General features: G+C 33.1%; 2 protein-coding genes and 2 long non-coding RNA genes across 6 annotated transcripts; 1 reads left to right on the top strand and 3 right to left on the bottom strand.

The window, feature by feature from the left end:
* Positions 1-1,461: 1,461 nt before the first annotated feature.
* Positions 1,462-3,101, bottom strand: LOC139994765 (uncharacterized). Of its 2 annotated transcripts, XR_011801718.1 has the most exons (4): positions 2,664-3,101; positions 2,471-2,587; positions 2,234-2,359; positions 1,462-2,163 (listed from the first exon to the last, which is right to left on the bottom strand). It is a non-coding gene; the product is annotated as an uncharacterized lncRNA (long non-coding RNA). The 2 variants fall into 2 exon arrangements; XR_011801717.1 differs by having other exon boundaries at positions 1,462-2,359.
* Positions 3,102-3,539: 438 nt separating this feature from the next.
* On the bottom strand, positions 3,540-4,112 carry LOC139998074 (uncharacterized). The gene is made up of 3 exons (XR_011803180.1): positions 4,013-4,112; positions 3,750-3,944; positions 3,540-3,677 (listed from the first exon to the last, which is right to left on the bottom strand). It is a non-coding gene; the product is annotated as an uncharacterized lncRNA (long non-coding RNA).
* Positions 4,113-5,634: 1,522 nt separating this feature from the next.
* Pxn (Peroxidasin) lies at positions 5,635-21,910 on the top strand. 2 transcript variants are annotated; one of them, XM_072022304.1, is made up of 5 exons: positions 5,635-5,819; positions 15,272-15,789; positions 17,257-18,025; positions 18,444-18,789; positions 18,867-21,910. In XM_072022304.1, exons 1-5 carry the CDS (start codon positions 5,635-5,637, stop codon positions 20,919-20,921), a joined length of 3,873 nt encoding a protein of 1,290 aa, XP_071878405.1. In that variant the 3' UTR covers positions 20,922-21,910. The 2 variants fall into 2 exon arrangements, with proteins under 2 accessions (XP_071878405.1, XP_071878406.1); XM_072022305.1 differs by lacking the exon at positions 5,635-5,819 and adding an exon at positions 12,282-13,049.
* Positions 21,765-22,785, bottom strand: LOC139998073 (acyl-coenzyme A thioesterase 13). Its single transcript, XM_072022310.1, has 3 exons — positions 22,683-22,785; positions 22,163-22,347; positions 21,765-22,083 (listed from the first exon to the last, which is right to left on the bottom strand). Exons 1-3 carry the CDS (start codon positions 22,758-22,760, stop codon positions 21,924-21,926), a joined length of 423 nt encoding a protein of 140 aa, XP_071878411.1. The 5' UTR covers positions 22,761-22,785; the 3' UTR covers positions 21,765-21,923.
* Between the last annotated feature and the right edge of the window lies 1 nt (position 22,786).

Here is a 22,786-nt window from a genome sequence, read left to right as displayed (position 1 = left end):
AACTAACAAGATTATAAGATGCAGTAAATCAAGGGATTATTGAAGTTAGTCTTACCAAAGAAAAAAAAGAAACGATCGTTCTAGTTTCCATACTTAACCATCACGGCTCAAGGTTCCTTATTGTAATGAAATAGCAATTCTAATGTATCATTACCACTAGCATAATTTTTTTTTTAATTACGTTTCGCTATTTAGCTTAGAACGAGCTTCGTACACGCGAGTACTGTATCTCTAATTAAAAATCTTATTTGGAACACCATTTCGTCTTATTGGAATTCTAAACAAATTCTTTTGTTATCTGTACTATCAGCTATTTAATAATTAATTTTTTTATAATAATTGTAACAGGTTCCTTAAACTGTGTAACTTTACTATTTTTAAATGGACATAATCTTTTCATTTCAAACATTATTGAAGTTAGACTTCATGAATATTGTATCTATCTATACTCGAACTATATCTACATTCATTATACCTATATCTATATTTGAAATTTTCAAATTTTGATAAATGTTGAAGTTTAAAGACTGAAAGCCTATCATAGGCATAAAATTCTATACTTACCAAGATTCTAAAAAGCTTTAAGTATCTTATACTATCATTGATAACATTGTAGCATTATTGAATTATACTATCTATTAATAACACTAATATACATAAAATTATATAATATCAAAATTTTCTATCGATGAACATATTCCAAAAAAAGTATTATTTGCCACTCACGACTTTAAATATCCATCGCATCAATCATTTTAATTCTGACGTAGCTGATTGATCACTATTATATTTCCATTTTGAACATGTTACGTTTCGAATAGCTATAAAAAGAAATAGGAAGAGAAAAAAATTTTCTCTTCCAGTCTACGTAGCCACGTATCGTTTTATTTTCGGAGTTTAATTCGATGGTCCACCAGCGGCTGTTCGTACGTGTTTACTTATGTCAGTAGTATTCTCCTCTGAACACTGTATTGGAACCTGTCATAAAAATATTTCATAGATGCCTGGTTCTATCCATCGAACGAATTTGAGAGTAGAACGTAAAGGGAAAAAAAAAGCGGGGTTATTACCTTCGTGATCCATTATCGCTTTGTCACGGAACGGTTGTGTGTTGCGGGAACAATACAGGTGCATTTGAACGGAGAACAAAAGAATACTTAAGGAAGGAGAAAGTATTAACATTCTGGGTCACCGGTTGCTGAACGCATTTACGATTAGAACGCATTCTCACAAAGCGTTGCTTGCCCTATCTATGCATATATAGGCTTATCAAAATTATTCAGTGAGCGTTATTCAAGGAGTCATATTTGTTCTGTGTCTAATAATTATAAGCTTCGAAAGAGCCATTCGTGATACGCGCTGAAACACATTGAATTGAATTTTAAAAGAATTTTATGTTATGGACTTTAGTAGAATTTAGTTTTTCAGGAAATTAAAATGAATTTTTAGAGTTACCTAGGGATTGTAAGATACTCTCAGGGCTGGAAATTCTGTGGTAAAAATACTCTATGCATTGCCATGTTCTTGATAACGAATATGATGGATAAAGTACTTTTACGTTCGCATCGCTTCATTCATGAATGAAAAATAGTCTCGTGGCCCCTTACACGTACCGTTTCCTTCTCTCTACTGTCACTTCTGTATTTAATAATAGCCAGATTTTCTCAAAATTTCAGATATATGTAAATCATTTTCAGTACCAACGATAGAAATTTTCTTTAGACCTTAAAAATACTTTCCATATTAATAATTAACACTTGCAGCTATCAAAAATATTTCCTATAAAAGAAATGATGTATAATTCTGTACTAATATACTATCACAATATTCCCATTCTCCAGACCTATGCAACGCCAGTATTTGCCCGACTTTGTACGTTCATTATGATATCTATTAGGATAGGCTGTAAGCACGAGGCTCGATCATGCTCGATCACGTTTTCGCAGCGGACAACAGTATGCCATCGCAGAGGATTATCGTAGAAGGCAGAGATCACGAATCGGTTGGTCGATGTTAGGATCGCCGTTTGGCGCCAACCTCAGCCGCGCTCGTTAAACTCGCGTGCATGCACGTTCAACGGACGGGCGCAGATGCATGTAGCATCTAGATATACACCGGCGTGTATGCAAACGCGTCTCTGTACAGGGCATTCCACTTATCTACCTACGGATTTTGTGCGGAATGTTAATGGGGAATACGCGCGCGACCACGCTGTCGATAAACATCACATTACGCCGCATTTCCAAATATCGCGTTTCCATCCTGGTATAAAATACAGCTTTGGAAGCGTATCCTGCGAAATTGCGGTTGAATGATCGTCCTGTGATCTTAACTGCAAGATCTAAAGGGAATTGTAGTTCTGAAAACAAGGAAATTGGAATCTTAGCTTGTTTGATAAACGTTTGATACAAAGTAGCAGAATTACTGAAGTTGGATAAAAGTTAGAAGAGAATTAAGATGGAATAAATACCGTATTAAGAACGTCGAACTTAGGTACTTATTTTCTATCTTCGATCATTTTATAACTAATTCTTAGAGTTGCTATCCTTACATACGTATCCTTTTATGAAATTATTTTTATCTGTAACTAAATAATAAATTTGCAGTCATAAAGTAGAAGACTGGATAATAGATAACACACTTGAAAAGTCTGTTTTTATTACCGGATTTTGTTTCCTCAATTTCCGTCATCTCGACAGAGCGCAATACATATCCCCAAGGGGATACAGAAGGATTCCCAGTAACAAGTAGAATCCCTCTAGCGTCAAAAGAGGGGCTTTCAGAGCTTAAGCGTCGGTAGTGCACGATTTAGTGGACAAAACCAGGAACTACGGTTCACTATGCTTGAGATCTCAAAGAGCAAGGGGGAAACTATAACACAACAGCGTTGCTACGCAAGGACACACTGTCCCCTATAGCGCATCTCATCGCGCAGAAAAAACTATTAAAGTGGACAGATATAAGATACAAAGCGACCAATTATACAGCGACGGTTTCCTTGAAATTGTGCGCTACAAAAAGAAAAATGCAGCACAGCAAGTTAAGAAGCAATTACTTAAAACCGTGTTTTGGATGCAAACAGAAGTGCTTTTCTCTTCATGTACACTTCATGTATATAATAAACATTCTTTTATATTCAATCTAGACATAGTATAAAATGAAGTACTCGGCAAGCTTCTGTATATTCAGAGTTCGAGCTAATCTCAAGAACTATAGGACATATTTTGATAAGGTTTTCCTCAATTCTAAAAAGCATTTCTCTAGTAAGGTTTAGGTGTGTGAAACCTGACATTAACCTATGACAGAAAGAAACAGGAGTTGAAAATATGAACAGAGACGTGTTTCGTTTGGAATCGCTGCCACGATATAACGAGATGAGATTCCCTCTTCGAAAAGCATCTTTCCCTTTTCGACATGCGGCATATCAAAAACTTCACAACTTCGCTGGGTAACCAATCAGTGTTGTTTCATGGACTACAGAACGTTGGCCTAGTCGTATTGTTGAAAAAAATTATATGAGGTTGAGTCATTTCAATAATTGTATTAATGACTGCTCATATACATCACCAAACGATGTGTCATTTGTCTTTTTACTCACTACCAACATGTTGCATCTACTTATGTTTCCTCATTCGGTACTCCCAAACAACAATTATTAATTAATTCAACTATACCATCTGAAATAATAGAATCGTTTTTATAATTAAGAGCTATAGACATAATATCCACTGTCACTCTGACCAAATAACCTTAATAGACTTACTTATCAATCAGTTTCATTTTTTCCTTTTATTCGCCTGTAGTATTATAGTAACTTTCATAATATAACAAGATCTTTAATATCAATTAACATTACCGATTGATGCACTGACACTAATTATAGTGGAAGCCAGCAGTTGGATAAAAGTTTAATATAATAATATAAATAAAGTTTTCTATAAAACCTAAGAATTTGAAAAAGAAATTAGTTTAGAATTCTTCATCAAAAATTTCTCTAAGTAAAAAAAATTACCAGAAGTGTATATTGATTTATAGCGTGGCATTAATTTCAAACTAATAACAAAATTATTAACTGATTCAATATACATATTATATGTAGGCACATATATAACTTTGAATTATTCTCTCATGTTTGTACCAATTTACTCGTCTTGACGTTGAAGCATATCAACTTTGATGCTTAACCTATATTACATTCTTGCTGTATCATAGAGGTTCCCGCATCATCGAGTGTATTCACGTGTGCAGGTAAATACACAAAAAACCTGTAAAAATAAGAAGATATTGAAGGGAGAGGACTGGAGGAGTGGCTCGTGCGAACGAGTGGGGAGAAAGACTCGCAAAGAAATGCTCACGTACGCTTTACTAACGCGCGCAGAGCGGATTGGCGCTGTGCGACTCTAGTCTAGTAGTAGCCGAGCCGCCACGACGAAACGACAACGCAGCGGCGGCGTCCTTCCGCGCCTCTTCACTCCTTTGTCGCCGCTGTTGCTTCGTCCACCGACCCTCACAGACGATATTCGACGGCTGCTTAGGCCTAAAGGAATCTCACCGACTCAGTAATAGCTCAGAAATACGGGTTAGATTTTTCTTATTCTTACATAGTGAAGTTTCTGTGAAGAAAGTGTTTCACTTGGTGGATACCGAACTTGGATAACGACTTGTTTTACAAGGTTCAGAAATGGAGGTTTAGGATAGATTATTTGAAACTTTTAACAAGGAATAATGGAAGTCGAATATTATGGAGAGTATGCCTAGTTTGAGTTAGTTGGAATTGACTTGGAGTTACTGATTGAATAGATTTGTGTTTTGTGTGTTAACATATTTAGAGTCTTATAAATTTGGATTAGATTTAGGTATATACTTGAACTAGATATGCTGTATATAAGAGGATAGGCATTTTTTACGTCAAATTGCAATACATCCTGTGTACTACTAAAAATATTTTCACAAAAGGAATCTATTAAGATTTCGTTATTAAGTATGGATACAATCATTAACGTTTATCTGTTGTTATATCATCTATCTATTATCAGATCTATCATCAGATCTATTATCAGATTATTTAACATAGGATACCAATAACTTTATAATACTGGTATAAAATTTCGAAAATCCATATACTAATAAACAACATAAAACTCTCATACTCAAAATTTAATCTACATAACATTCACTACACCTTTATGCTATTTTTATATTATTACAAAACCATTCTCTCCCATATTTCCTATAATAACATTTTAATATTCAACTCACATCAATTTACATACCAGATTTAATGTCCAAATAGTCAAATATTTCTTCCTTTATCATGCTCTTTACAAACATCCATTCAAACAAATGTATTCAAAATCCACTGCCAAAGTGTAATAAATAATCTGCCATCCCATATAAAGCCAATATAATGTATAAAATTATACGGATCCTGGCTGCAGGACACTCAGCTCCAGCTCGAACATTACAGGAAAGGTTCGTGGATCTCTGAAACAGAGAGAAGTGAAAGTACCGCGTGGCCAAAGACTGCTGCCAGACAGAGGACGCGTTTATCTCGATGACCAGCACGTGCTAGCGCGAAATAGTGCGGGGAACAGCCTTAATAAGAATAAGACTGATCACACGTGGTACAGCAAGATGAGGCTGGTGTTAAGTGTCGTTTGCTCGCTCCTGTTGATCCTGCCATTATCCAACGCGGACCAATGGCAAAATGGGAGGAACGTGGAATGCCCTCACAAGTGTATGTGCTTCGGAAACACCGTGAGATGCATGTTTCAGAAGCTGAACCGTGTACCACGAGTACCAACCAACACGACGGTCCTGTAAGTGGCTGCTTCTTTGACATCTACCACTTTTTTCTTCTTTTGTTCTTTTTCCCCTTTCATCGTATAGCTTAATCCCTCAGAAAGAGATTGATGGTTATATACAAAAATGCATGATAATCTATCGATGCATACGATGTCCCTAGGCGAATTACAGGGAAATTGGGATACACTAGTAATCGGGAAATATTCATGATGTAGACTGTGAATATTCCTGACGCGAATGTAGTGGGAAGTGAGGAATTACATTGGTTGTTGGTGTCTAGTGTGAATATGGTATAGCTTGTATATTTTTTCATTTTTAAAAATTTAATGCTATCCGTTGGTTATTGGTTTTCCTGTTGATTTGAAGACATTCTTTTAATATATTTTCCTGTTTGAAGTTGAGAAATTTTAATTTTAAGAAATTAAAGATTGGAGATTCCTGAAACTAAACATTTTTTTAGATATTCTACTATTAAATTTTACCTTTCCTTTTCTTAAATCTTTCTGTATTTATTTTCCTCTTTCTCTTGGAAAAAAATCTCGTCCTTAAATTCAGAACTTGAAAGATACAAGAAATCTAGTAAAGTTTGGAATCCTTGAAATTAATTTGCAAGTATTATCTGTAAATATATACTTGCGTAATATTGTATTTCATATATTTATATTATATACTATATGAATCAATAGGAAGTATATACCATCGTAGTTCAGAAGCAGTCAGATAATTAACTCTGGCATGATTAAGAAAAATCGTGCAGCGGCGGGTCAATTGAAACTTTATGACGTTCTATGATGATAGACTGTCTTAATGGTATGGAAGCAATAGCTTTTAATCAAAGATATGTACGTAAGTATATTTTTCCAGGTAATTGGAGGATCGCGTTTCATCAAAGATGAAAGGAATCACGTGTATTTTGTATTAATACATATATCGGATAACCATATTATATACACAGCGTGGTTATTGTATTTTAGATTATTCCACGCGAAAAAATTACTCAAGCATATGATCCTATGTTTACTTTAAGTCTTCAAGTCTGAGGTATAATATTTCCTACAGAATTACAAATATCTAATGTTTCTAAAGAAAATAATGCATCAACTCTATAAACAAAGATAGTTTATCTTTCAGTTTCCAACATCTTGTGAATTAACACAAAGGAAAGAAGCCACAGATCAATTTAAGTTCTCAGTACTTGATGACCTTGTATTCCTTGTATATATGCTTAAATGGTCATATTATGATCTCTTGAACCATCCTTATGATATTATGATCTCTTCTTGAATGATCAATTTTTACTAAACAATACGCTAATTTAAAAAAAATCTTTTCTTCTGTTCTAGAATAAAATCATAAGACAAATATTAAATAAATTTTGTATTGCATTTAGATTGTTGTAATTGATTTTTTAGTAAAATCGATACAATCGAGGTCGTAACAAGATCGTCAATCGTATAAATAATTCGATACCTCAATGCTTCTTCGTACACTGCAAATACATGTAAACGAATACAGCTAAAATAGGCGTGACCGTGCAGCTCAAACTATATATAAGAAGCGGACAGGCGGACGTAAATGAATGTTTGAAGAGTGGAACAAAAGTGGATAGCGTAAATACGAATTCTTGACTGCACATGTGCAATCTATTCTCTCCATAGGCTGTACGTGACGAAGTAATTTGTACCGGATGCAGTTTCCGTCTAATTTCAATAAAAGAACATGTACCAACACAAATTTGGCACTTTTTTAACATCTTTCTTTGGATCTTCTTTTCAAATATGAAGCAGTCTTTCTAAAACTTCTTTAACACTCATTTCAAATAAAATTGTAATTTCTTAAGTAAGAAGTCGTTCCTGTTTTGGTGAATTTTTAGTAATCTTTAGTTACTTTTTAAGCTCTGCATATAAAAAGTCCAAAATAAACACTAATAAATAGTCGTTATATTTTCGAGTTTCCAAACAATTCATGAATATTTTAATATCTTTTTATCTAATTTTTAAATAATATGAAATATTTCTAAAAGGTCAACGATGAATTAACTTTTTCACAAAAAGATAACGTTTCTTCTTCTTTGTTATACTTCTTTTTAATAGTATTTTCAGAATCTTCCTCAACAAGTCTCTCGTTCTTATCAACATTTCTGGCCATGACATCATCCGTATACATTCTGTAGGAATGGGTATGCGTGTATATTGTACATTATACATTAATCCTGTCTTCCTTTCCTTTTATAAAACAGACATTAGATTATTTCTTTTGAGCAAGAAAACGAATATATGTATTTAAACAGGCGAAAAGACGATAAGAATATATCTATAGATAATGTTCATACATATATTTTATCAATTTTATCACCCTCAATGGGGTTAAGGACTGTGTTTCGATATTTGCCTCCGATCGTTTTTACCACTTTTTTTCTTGTTAACTATAGAAATGAATGTAAGCTAATGGGCAGTGAAATATGAATATAGAAAAATACATAAAAATGTATTTTTAAAAATAAAATTACTTTAAAATTTTTTTTATTGTTTTAGATGTATATATACATACACATATAATTCTGGTAACATGAGATCTCTTTTTGTTTGAAGAAAGTTATTAAAGTTTGACAAAATTCCTTTGAACAAATCATGAAATCCTGCTGAAGTGGAGTTTCTTCACATTCAGTTTTAATGCGTGGTAAAATGGCTAATGGTAAAGCTGAACATAAACTGCAAGAATATCGACATGACAATTGAATCTGGTTTAGAATGAGAACGCTAGAATGTTTGCATCGGGAGATCACTCAGAGACGAGTACACGCTGTAATATTCTTATCTGTAAAAAAATGTAATTAAAAGAAATGGCCATTAATTGAACCATTGCCTCTCGGTTAAACCGGGCGGTCTCCTGCATAATAGAATATCGTGATATAATTTATACTCTTCTTATCAAGCTTAAATACATAACTCGAAACACAATAATCAGTCGATGACGTAATTCTATATAAGTAAAATTTATCTTCTTCAAACTCTTCGTCGTCTTGCGAAAGAAGACATTCTGTTTTAACCCACTATAACTTTCTAAAGTAATATCTTTATCACATTGGAAGATTTACTATTTTCATGCTTCATTAATGACTGATAATTATTTTAAAACGGGAACAATATAAGCTAATTTATCAATTGCGTATTTTATTTTTGTCACATAACCTCTAATGAAAAAAATTAATTTCTTGGTCTTTCCAAAAATAGGTAAAAAGATAATTTAATAAGAACAATGGAAAAGCTTTATGTTACATAATTAAAAGCTTGTTGAAACAATGAAACAAAAATTTTAAAAAGAGTAGAAGATTTACCTTTTTCATCGTCTACAAATGACTGACAATTATTTGCAAATAGAAGTGATAAGCGAGTTTCTCCATTATTTAACTTTTATCACACAACCTCTAATGGAAAAAGTAAAAAGATATTTAATAAAAATAATTAAAGAACTTTACATTATTGAAAAAGTAAAAATAAAAAATTCTTTTTAAGTGAAATTCGAAGATCACGAATAACATTCTAGCTAAGTATTTCCTCTCGCAATGGAACTTCTTCCTCTATCAACGAACGAGGATTGCGCAAAATTCTAATCCCGTTCGCTTGTCCACTAGATCGCTATAATAAATTAGTCCTGTCACTGAACGTCAAATGAAACGTATAAAACAAATAGCATTCCTCGAATTGAAAAGATCTCTGTTTTTCGTCCACTTTAGCATGATCGATTTCCTTTTAGCGATGTTAAATCTGTTTAGAACAAATTTGTGCAACAAATTTCATACAATTTCTTCCCCGCTTAAAATAAATCGTTTGTATTAAAAAATAGCTGACGTTTGACAGATATAATTAAACTCCTCCGTCCTCTATAAGCATATAAACTGACCTTGACAGCCTTTTTTTAATTGACGCTATTTTCATTAATTTTTTATTATTACTAGTTGTATTGTATCGTAATAAGCAAAGCATTACAATTTTTAATCTTTTTTTCCTATGTACTAAGTTCAAATATTGCAATAAGGTAACGCTATAATATTTTCAGTGACAGAGTTGGAGTTATCAGCTGTTGATGTATTGTATTCACAAAAGAATTAAGAAAATTGATGATCCTACAGCATCGGCTCATGAAAAAGATGGATCAAATTACCAGCTGCGCAGTTGCGCACTCAAATGCGTAGCCAAAACAATATGGACACATACTTAACTGCCTTTCAAACTATGGCACATTCCTAACACAAACATTTATGTAAATCTAATTTTAGGCATTGCCTTTAAATAATTCAGTTTCATTTGAACTATCAACCAAAATAGTTTATAGTTTCTTGGATAATAACATCATTTTCTGCTATATAAGTTATATTTATACGTCTTATGATTAGCTATTATTCTGCTGCAGATTTTTATGCATTTCTATATTGTTACGAACACATCTAAAAAAATGAAATTTAAGTAGAAATTTATTTTATCTACTAAGTATTATAACAAGTACTCTTTAAATATTCAATAAATGCGTAAATATCCGTAGTCTATTTATTATTATTATTTTATTGTATTATTATTGTTGTTGTTGTTGTTGTTGTTGTTGGTGTTATTGCTACATTATAATTTTCTGCTTATAACCAGCGCAGACACGGAGTGCTTGGAGATTAGTCGTAAAAATTGGTAAAAAAGAATAACGAAGATCTATCAGACTAACTCCCATTAAATAGATAGCATACGAAATAGAGTATGAATAAAATTACTGTTCGTTAAGGGGCTGAATGTTTTCATTTGGAGAGGGGTTCGAATCACATTTCGATTCATAGCCGATACGATGACTCCTTGATGGTTTCTACTTTTTCTATCGGGTAAAATGGTCTCGTTAAGTTCAAGTATCCTTACCAAGACAATGAAGTAGGGTCGCTCGTTACGACGATTGATTCGAATCTAGTCAAGCATTTGTATAATACAATCAAACCATTGTAAACGTAAATGTTTTTGCACATTTTTAATGAATGGAAATATGCCAATGATATGTTTGAAAATATTAGGTTGTCCGAAAAGTTTCTTTCGTTTCGTAAGGTAATATTAGATGAACAAAAATTTTTGTTTTACATTATTTTGTTGAATTAAGTATGATCCATTTCGTTACATTTCTATTATTACGTTCGTGCATAATTCAATAAACTAATATAAAACAAAAAAAATTGTGCGTCTATTATTTCCTTATGAAACGAAAGAAACTTTTCGGACAACCTAATATATTCCAATAAGGTGGGTGGAGCAACTGATCACCAGATGGCAGCAGAGATTATTTGTCAAATATTTTGATAGTTTCATTTAATTTATAACCTATTTCGAGAATTATTTCTAATACAAATAATATGAACATGTCAGAAGAAAAAAAATGTAAAACGATGAATACAATTTTAAGGTAAAGTAACATCTAATGAGGATAAATTGAATAAAATCCTAGAACTTCATAAATCGATTTTATATAAACGAAAGTAATATAGTAACTTTAAATGAAATAGACAAGATGACGGAGGTTGAAGCACAACTCTGAACATGTCTTCAAGATTGATGATAGAAGTTTTCAATCGGAGTAAAACTTTATTTAAAGTGATGTTTCTTAAAGATGACTATAATATAGCATATCAAACGAAACTAAGCTTAATTAAAATTTTATATTATATATTATATATGATAGATACTTCACAAGTAAGATTTAATATATTATAAGTAAAGTGAAAGTAACTAGGGACAAAAATTTGTATTTCATACAAATTATTTTCATTGCATTAGTTTTTGTCATAATTTAATATATAAAATTTTACAGCGGATATTGCTTATAATTTATAACGAAGAAGGAGATAGTGATTAAAAGTTGAGCAAGTATTTTATTAGAAGCTGCAAGCGTTGGGCGTTACACGTAATTTCGTGGACCGAGAATCTTTTAAAATGATGAAATGAACGGTATCCGGATCGATCGGCGCAGGTATACCTATTATGGATATTGACCTGAATATCGAGTACCATTAAGTAGGGTTTGTCCTGACTTCATTGAATAAACACACCTTTGTTAAATTACCGATATGCCTTCGAGATAAAAGTTCCGATCCAGCGACTGCTGTCTAAACAATTAAGCCGTGAATATACATTGAAAAAATTATTCTGAAGCGTATACAAGATACAAGGATATAGAACTCGGAATTATTTGTGGTAAAATTGTTGGAAAAAACATCGTAAATATTTTATTTTGTATTATTAATTTTATTTGGAATATCAAATACTTTCGGTTTTAATTTTCCATTTCAATTATTTAACAATTTTTCTATTCCATGATAATTATGAATATTTTAATAATGTTATTTAATATTTAACAAAATTGAAGGATATATTACTTTAATAATAATTCAAAACAAAATTGTTTTTTCTTATAAATTTAATTTTCTATTCATTTCAATTTCAAGGTTTCAACTTATGTGAAGATAATTATATTTAAATTACAACTTAAGTTGACCGAGTGAAGGAAGTGCACAAACAAGAATTGTCAGAAAAACCGCAAACGTTGTAATTCCATATAAGTACGTGTGAATCATGAATCGAACTAGTGACAAGCTATGACGTCATCTTGATAACAGAATTTGCTGAATAAAATTAAAAGACCATAGATCGAAAAACTAACATTATTGAATATTTTTAGAAATATAACTTCTGAATGTACGCTAATAATGTCACTATTGGCTGTCATAAATTTCATCGACATAATAGTCCTTTAATATTAATAGCGATAATTTTTTATCCAACCGATCTCATTGATGTCGTATTACGGAGAAAATTATAACGATCGACAGAGTTAAATAATGCCCACCATTAATATTTATGTCAATCCGAAAGTAAAATAGCAAAGTCATCGCAGTGAAAGTAAATTTATTTCCAGCTCATTATCATTTTTATTTGCTTCCTTTTCTGCCATAGTACATCGTACGCATTAGATATGTAATTTCCTTTTTATCAATCAGGATGATCGATATTTCCTCTTGGATACTTTACATTAATATATTCCAAGATGGAATCGTAATTTAAGGATGGAAATAGCATTGAGAAGAAGAACGAAGAAAATGTAAATGTTGACAAAAAGAGAACTATCTTCTGTTATAATCTTCTTCTACGTGAAATGTTGTGATAGAAAATATGGAAGGTATTTATGATATTCGAAGAACGCCTGGGAAACGACATAGTATGGTAGTATACCCAACTAGTGAATATTATGATAATTTTTGTATGTTTCTCTAGGTACTATGATTCTTGGTAGAATTATACATAATGCATATCGACAGTTAAAGCTTGCTTTTAGAATAAAATTTGTTTTCTGTAGGATTGGTGAATTTTACAGAAACAGAAGTAAGGAGATATAATTGATAGAATAATTTGTTCAACGAATCACTGCAAATAGTTATAATAATTGCTTGAAAGAAGATTATCTAAGCGATTCAGTGTATATTAATATCACACATATTACTATTATATAACTCATAAAGATAATTGTATAATTATCAAATTATCACTATTCATGTCAGACATATTTATTCTCTCTAAATATCAAACAATACCTAAGTCGAATAGTTCATCAAATCCCCCTTTCACTTCTAATATTTTCCACGACTTTTCTTTCCCATTCTTCTTTCCAGGCATAGCCATTCCCTCGTCTTTGCCATATATGGCAAGAAATTGAGAAAAACATGAATGAAAAGGTGCACGATGCGGAAAAATAAGAAGCAGAATACAAACGTGGTTGCTTGTGAAAGCTTTCTAGCAGAAGAATCTTTTATTATGCCGTAGTGTGTCGCGAGCAGTCGGTTCTACTCACGGATCGTTCCATTTTCGTTCGTCTGGTCGGTGGTTCGCCACGGAACGAAGCTCTGGAAGATCAGCTGGAGCGATAAAGAGGTTAAAATACCGACGCGTTGAACCGAGAACTCGCCTGACAATTTAGACGGAGGAAATAATGTGCAACGAGTCGAGTAAAATCGTTAATTAAGAGATTCGCGCTCTATGGCTCTGGCGATCTTTGTAGCGGCGAATCGTGTAATGATGCCTAACACATTGATTGTTATTGCTTCTCGACAAAATGCAGCGGGATCTGTGAAATCTATGTTCGTTCGATGAATAATTAAACATTGTAAAAGAGATTTTAAACATTTATAGTATCATATTTTTGAAGATTTTAATGGTTCTTCGTAATATATATGGATAAGGGCTTATTTTTCCTATTGTATTATATATTTTATCATATACTTTTCATTTTGATACAAATTTCATACTTTAGTCACTGATAGTTCTAATGTTAAGGATCAAATTACAGTGAAGAGAAGCTCTGCTTGTATCAAAGATTAATTTTAACTCTTTTCCAAATTTTCAACTTTCTAGTTGAATTTTAAAATATTATCTCTAAATTTAATTTGCAATTATAAGATTATGGACTATTGAATACAATTTCTATCCAATATTTTAATATCTTTCTTTAAATAAAGTGTTAAAGCAGTAAATAATTAGCTCTGACCTATACTCAGGAAAAAAATTATAAATCAAAGGATTCATTAAAAGGAGTTGCAATTGATCAACTTTCAGTGGGAATTATTTTGAGTTTCCTCGGACGATCGAGTTAAAGTTCCTTCGTTGGTTCGCGAGCTCTTGTCAAGTCGATTGCGGCTGTAATCGATACTTGGAGCACGATTATTGCTCAATTGTGAGAGGAACATAAGAGTCGGTCGACATTGCGATCTTTCTGCGTAATCTCTGAAATTAAGAGCTTTGCTGTCTTCGGCTTAAGTTTGTAGAATAGATTAAATGGAAGTTTTTGTTGTCCGATTATATGGAGATTTTGACGGGAGGGAGATATTAGATAAAGCAGAACTTAAAACAGATCGCAAAGTATGTAAGAGCGAGATATAGTTTAAAATACACTGGTGTCGTAGGAGAGAAATTGAAGTGATGTCAGAGTATTTAAGACACCTCCACTAAATTCTTTCTACTCTTCTCGAGCTTCTTCTCCATTTGACAACCTTGATTTTATATACTTTGCATATTCTTTCGCAATTCATAACTTCTATGTTTTTACCATTACGTCAATTAGTAATTAAAAATATTCCATTATGGGAAGATGGTCCATCTATTAAATAACTTCTGTAATTTATGTATATTATGTATATACATATCTCTATATTCTATATTTTCTCTATACTTATAAGACCGTTCTATTATATTAACAAAACTGGATTAATTTCCCAATTTAGATCAATATATAATAATTAAATATTCTACTTCTATTCTAAATATCCTGTTACTAATATATAATTAAAATATTCTATTATCATTAAACATATCTTATCTTTATCTTATTTGGAAGATATTCTTTGTAATTAATATATTTCTGTTACATTAACGAAGCTAAATTAATTTTACAGTGATCTACGATTCAACAACATAGCCGAGATTCGACCTGGCTCCTTCCACAGTCTAACCGACTTACACACACTTCTATTGAACGACAATCGTATCAAACACCTCTTACCAAGAACCTTCGAAGGTGCATCAAACTTAAGGATCCTCTATCTATATAAGAATCGTTTGGAACGAATTTCACCAGGGGCATTTTCTGGCCTACCAAACTTAGAACAATTATATCTACATTTCAACCATCTGAAAGAAATTAGAAAGGGCACATTCAATGATTTGCCATCGTTGGAGAGACTTTTCTTGCATAACAACCTACTGCATCATCTACCAGCGGACGCTTTTCACAATGTGGGACCCATGACGCGTCTTCGTTTAGATAGCAATGCTCTCGTTTGCGACTGTAATTTGGTCTGGCTGGTGCAGAGGCTTCAAAACAAACCATCCGAGATGGCAGCCTTTTGCCAGTCGCCCAATGAGATGAAGGGAAGATCGTTGACAAGCATGTCGATGAACGATTTTCATTGCAGTTGAGTAATTGAACCATCTTTATTACACGTAATCGTTGAAACGATAAGAAAATGTAGGGTTACATAGATCTAGGTATAACACTAAAATTACGAGACATAGTTTAGGATCTCTTTCATGAAAAGAAGTCATTTTAACTCTAGTATGGGTAACAAAGTATTGAAACTTATTTGACAATTTTATTTGCAAGTAATTAATATTGAAATAACTAAAAAATATTGCATATTTCAGTCTTTTTATTTATCAAAAAATAAGGAATAGAAATACACATATAAAGAGATGAAAAGTGGACAGATATAATAATTAGTTCAAACGTAAAAGTAATTTAAATCTGCAAAATATTTCTTTGGATATTTTAAACAGTTGAAAATCAAGTGGTTAAAATTTGAGGTTTCATACATAGGAAAGAAACAAAGAGAAAACAAGAAGAAGTATCGACCACTGCGCTCCTTTATGGCTCTCGCGAGACGCATCGCTCTTAATGGTGTTAAGAGAACTTTGTTTTACGACATTAGAAAATATCGCGGGTTACAGTTGGTTTTTACAGTTAGAAACTTTTTATTGAGAAAGTTAATTTGCTGATGGTGATGAAGACAAAGTGGGGAGAGTCTGGCTGGGAATGACACGTCTGTTTTCTCGATTATCCTCGATTACCTGGTCACACATGTTCGATGAAAGGCAAAAAGTATATTAAGTATAAAAATAAACATCATCCTCTCGTGTCTATTTAAAGAACACTCTGATATGAATTATTCAACACAATTATGTCAAACTGTCTAATCATATCAGTTTCAAATTAGATCAGAGTGAGAAACACGAATCATTTTACATATCTAGACAACTACAAATAAACTTGGCTATAGCTACACACATGCACCAGTTTTTAACAGATTGACATTAGTACCTTTGGTAAATATACCAACCATGCCTAAATTGATTTCAAACAGTTCAGCTACTCTCTTTTTTAAATGCAATTAAAAATAAAAAGATTTATTTTATTAAAGTATTAAAGTATTAAACAATTTTTTAAAACTATTATTAGTACATTTTAGATTAAAGTGAAAACTCGTAATCAATTATAATTTTTGTTAATGTAATTGTATCTAAGCAAAGTTAACAAAGTAAGAAAACTAAAAGCAAAAAGAATTTTAGTTATTCCAATATTATTTGCTTAATGTAGAGTTATAGTAAGTAAAATTTTCAATAATATAGATGTACTATATTATTTTATGTATGTATTTAATAACATAGATAAATAAAAATCTCCAATAACATGAATTTATATAAGCAAACAAAGATCTCTAATAATATAAATCTACATAAGGAAACAAAATTTTATTATAGAGAGTTAAAAGCAAATGAAAAATTTTATTCACTCCAATGTTACAAACTATTAACATACCTACCAATACGATTATACAATTATTTAACTATAGAGTATTCTTAAATTCTCATTTTCGTTTTTCAGCTGAGCCACGCATAATGAACGGTCCCCAGGATGTAGAGGTCAGGCTGGGAGGGACCATCAGCTTCACCTGCGAGGTAATAGGAGACCCGATACCGGAAATCAAGTGGATGCGGGACTCTAATGAAGTATCCGCCGATGGGAACCGTTATGTGATCGAGGATGATGGAACATTAGTAATATCAGACGTAACGGAACAAGACACTGGTGAATACGAATGCATGGCCAAGAGCGAAATGGGCTTCACGAAATCAAGAAAGGCCAGAGCAGTAGTCACAGTATCACCATCCTTAAGATTTACCGAGTTGCCTGAGTCACAAACTGTCCAAGTTGGAGTAGATGCTTCTTTTATCTGTAAAGTGGATGGTCGTCCTGCACCAACTATTCAGTGGTGGAGAAATGGTCAAATATTAAACGTTGGTGGTCGTATCGCCATCGAAGACGAAGGAAGTCTGTTGAGAATATTTGCTGTAAAAGAATCAGACTCAGCTAGATACGTTTGTCAAGCGAAAAACTCTAATGGATACGCTGAAACAAGCGCGGATCTGAGGGTAGTAGATGAATCTTATAGTCCTCCTAGGCTAACGTATGAGCCACACGATATGGAGGCGGAATCTGGGGCCATTATAGAGATCCCCTGCAGAGTAGAAGGTTTTCCTAAACCTGTGATACAGTGGAAGAAGGATGGTACAGCTGTTGAAGGGTCCAGGTTTCGTGTATCACGCGGGGGAAGCTTGTATCTTTATAATGTTACTGCTGCCGATACTGGAAGGTGAATTTTGATACTTTTTATTAGCATTTCTTGTATTATTTATTTAAAAAAATATAGGAAAATATTAAGTGGTTTATGATCTATAACCTTGAATAGAATATAGTAGAAAAATCCAAGAATATATGAGAGTAGACATAAATATTGCCATAACTATGACATATAGATGAGTGTAGGAAAATTTACTTTAATAAAATGAATAGACAAACTAATGCCTTTTCAAAAAATGTTGAAATGACAAGGGGTCATTATGTAATAACCACTAATAATATTTAGTAATATAATAGACGAGCTAAAGTAAATTTGATAGTAATGTAAATTTGAAAGTAAAGTAAATTTTTAAATGCAATATCTTAACGGGTTTCTGATATTGCGATGTATGTTTATTTTCACCATCATAAATCAAGAATTGTGTATATAGATATGAATGCTCCGCCGTGAACCAATATGGTCGAGCAACCGCCCAGGCATTGGTACGCGTTCGCCAGCCCGAAGCAGCAGATGTTCTTGTGATCAGAGCCTTCAAGGATGCAACCGAGGAGATCGATCGAGCCATAAATAACACGCTGATAGATCTTCTTAGCGGATCTGCACGGACGAATCCACTGAGACTCGCGCGTTTCCCAGATGCAGTCGGTCGCGCAGCTGCCAGACCTGCTGAAATTTTTGAAAGAACGCTCGTAAATATACGACGAATGGTAAATTCTGGCCTGAGTGCAAACACCAGCACCGAATTCCGATATGAGGAAATTCTAACGGCGGAACAGGTGTGTTTGAGTTATAGCTTAATTAATTTTTGTATAATAATATTTTAAGTTATTAACAAATTTCAACCATTCCATAGGTTAGAGAAATCGAAAGATTATCTGGATGCACAGGCCACAGACATCGTCAGAATTGCACAAACATGTGCTATCACAATAAGTACCGCAACATAGATGGCAGCTGCAACAACTTACGACATCCAACCTGGGGTTCTTCCTATACTGGATTCCGTAGAGTTTTACAACCAATTTACGAGAATGGATTTTCATCGCCAGTCGGTTGGGAAAGAAATCGCCGTTACTATGGATATCCGAAACCTTCCGCACGTTTAGTTTCCACAACGCTAATAACCACTCATAACGTAACTTCAGATAGTGGAATCACGCATATGGTGATGCAGTGGGGTCAGTTCATGGATCATGACTTAGATCACGCTCTTCCATCAGTTTCTAGCGAATCATGGGATGGCATAGATTGTAAGAAGTCTTGTGACAATGCTGCACCTTGCTTCCCCATGGATGTTCCACCTGGTGACCCTAGAGTTAATAATAGAAGGTGTATCGATTTTATCAGAACGAGTGCAGTTTGCGGTTCTGGTGCAACCAGTTTATTATGGGGCAGTCTCACTCCTCGAGAACAATTAAATCAGCTAACCAGCTACATGGATGCCTCTCAAGTATATGGTTATGACGATGCCTTAGCCAGAGATCTCCGTGACTTGACCACCGATCATGGTCTGTTGCGAGAAGGGCCTGCAATTCCTGGCCATAAACCTCTTCTGCCATACGCTAATGGTCAATTTGTCGATTGCAGGAGAAACCCTGTAGAAAGTTCGATCAATTGTTTCGTAGCCGGAGATATCAGAGCCAATGAACAAGTGGGCCTTCTAGCAATGCACACGATATGGTTACGCGAACATAATCGCATAGCTCGCTCTTTACGTGATATGAACCCTCAATGGAATGGGGAAAAATTGTATCAGGAATCTAGGAAGATCGTAGGTGCAGAGATGCAACATATTACATATCAATACTGGATACCTCATGTATTTGGTAAAACTGCAGAAGAACTTTTAGGTTCGTATCGAGGTTATGATCCTAACCTCGATGCTAGTATCTCCAACGTTTTTGCTACCGCAGCTTTAAGATTCGGTCATACATTGATTCAACCCCAGTTGCAGCGTCTTAACGAATCTTTTCAACCGATTCCCCAGGGTCCTCTTAAGCTAAGAGACGCCTTCTTTTCGCCGTGGAGATTGGTCGAGGAAGGTGGCGTGGACCCTCTTATGAGAGGAATGTTTAGCACTGCCGCAAAATTGAAATTGCCCGAAGAAAATTTGAACTCAGAACTGACGGAACAATTATTCTATACTGCCCATGCGGTGGCTTTAGATTTAGCTGCGATGAATATCCAGAGAGGCAGAGATCATGCACTGCCAGGTTATTTAGAATGGCGACGATTCTGCAATATGTCTTACGTTGAAACTTTTGAAGATCTAGCCGGTGAAATTCGCAGCGCTAGGGTTAGACAAAAATTAAGAGAACTGTACGGTCATCCCGGGAACATAGATGTTTGGGTTGGTGGAGTACTGGAGGATCAACTGCCTAATGCCAAACTAGGACCACTCTTCCAATGTATTTTGTTAGAGCAATTTAAACGTACTAGAAATGGCGACAGATTTTGGTATGAGAGTCCAACTGTTTTTAAACCAGAGCAACTCGCACAAATAAAACAAACGAGCTTAGCTAGGATTCTATGCGACAATGGTGACAATATTAACAGAATTCAACCGAATGTGTTCTTACTGCCCGAAGGTGATAATAAGTTCGTCACCTGCGATGAGATTCCATATGTGGATTTAAGAGTTTGGTCCGAATGTTGCGATGGATGTGAAGATCAGAGTAATACAATTTCGAGATTCAGACGTAGCGCAGCCAAATATTTGCCATCGCAAAATATTTTCTCTCTGAAGGATACAAGTACACAGAGCCAGAGTGAAAAAATAGAATATTTAGAGAGAACAATCGAGGAAACCGAGCAGGAGTATAGGAAGGTTATAGATTTTGTAGAATCCTTGTCTCATAAGATAAAAGAACTGAGATCACTTTTAGAGGACGTGAAGAAATCGAAGTAGAACAATAGACTATGTGCCATTGTTCCAACGCGCATCCAATTTATCTTAAATTCGCTTCGTATTAGAGATTCATTAACGTTGCACGTTTATTACTGTACATACACGAAGTATAGAAATCCAATTAGGTTTAGGAGATTAGCTGTTTATTGCTCTCCTGTCAGATTCGAATTCATTTAGATATCTGTTATTATCTCTAGTCTCATATTTGATACATTAATGGTACTAAAAAGAGCTTAATGATATTTATAGAAACAATAATAGAGCTTAAACCGCACTGTTGTCGATCTTCCGCTTTTATCATTTTTGAAGCTGCAGAAAGTCACATATTGCTTTAATGGCATAATATAGATACATTTCAGAATTGATTTAAGTAAAACGATAAAAATATTTTAATTGTATTCTATGCAATAACATTTTTCGTTTTTAGCAATGAAAAGATTTACATATCACCTTGCCCTCTTTCCTTTTACGTAGATAATACATAACTATTGTATCAATTTAATGATATGCTATTAATGATATGCATAAAATAATTTTATTAACAAAATCTATATTTAAAACAAAGTTTAAAGGAAAACGAACCATAAATACATATACTACTTAATATGTACAGTTTTGATATTGATTACTGTTATGTTGAACGCTTACATTTCTATGATCCTGTGCCATGTGTTTGTTTTATATTATGTACATGTTAGCTCCTAGAAAATTTGTAGGAGTATTGTAGAAAGTGTTTATTGATTCATTTCAGAAAGATCTAAATCTTTGGCAATATGTATTAAATAGAAATATTCAAAGAAAATTAAAGATAGACCAATGTTTGGAGGATATTATAATGCAGCATCCAGTAAAGAAATTGTATTCACTTGTGTAGATATATAAACATATACACATATACGCATTGAAACATTACTGGAACATATTCAGGTTTTATAATATATCCATGTACTAAAGTATTGTGTTCATTAAATATTAACACTATACAACAATACATGTACTGCTTTATTTCTGTCCAACAAATTTTGTATGCCGTCCATGAGCAATTACATGTTTCCCCTTGTCTTTTGTAATATCTATTGCAAGGAACGCTAGTGTTTTTCCAGCACGTACAGTTTTGGCATCAATTGTTACCAGGTCTCCAGGAAAGGCAGGTTTCATAAACCTATATATTAATTATTATTATTACATTATAACCAATTATAAATATACATAGCTCATGTTATGATTATGGTTATACCTACGTAATATTTAAATCTACTGAGACACCTGGTGAATTAATTTCATGTGTCATTAACGCATATGTAGAAACACAATCAATTAGCGTACTTGTGAAACCACCATGCAAAGTACCACCTAAGTTTAAATGCTCCTCGGATATGATTAATTGTGCTTTACAATTTCCATCTCCTGCTGAGATTATTTGGAGCTATTTAGAAAACAAGTATAAAATTATTTCACAATAAGATAAAAATGAACTTATTATTTAATTTTTATTCAATTAATTGTAATTTGTTAGGTTGTCCCAAAAATTTCTTTCATTTTATAAGGAAATAATAGATATATATTATATTATACCATATTATATATTATATATATAATGTATAATATAATAACATAAAACAAGAAATGTGTATCTATTATTTCCTTATAAAACGGAGACTTTTGGGTTAACCTAATAGTATATAATATTTATTGTATTTTATGAATTGCTATTATATGCACTTAGAAGAAAAAAGATCACAAAACATTGAAAAACATTACTTTTTGTAAACATTGCCCAAAATTAGGCGTTTTAAGAACACGTTCCAAAATTGATGTAATCAATTTTGTTTTACACATCTTACGGTTTGAATATTTTATGATTT

Source organism: Bombus fervidus, chromosome 2 (genome assembly GCF_041682495.2).
Source record: "Bombus fervidus isolate BK054 chromosome 2, iyBomFerv1, whole genome shotgun sequence".
Taxonomy (NCBI): domain Eukaryota; kingdom Metazoa; phylum Arthropoda; class Insecta; order Hymenoptera; family Apidae; genus Bombus; species Bombus fervidus.
This window is presented reverse-complemented; position numbering and strand designations above follow the sequence as displayed.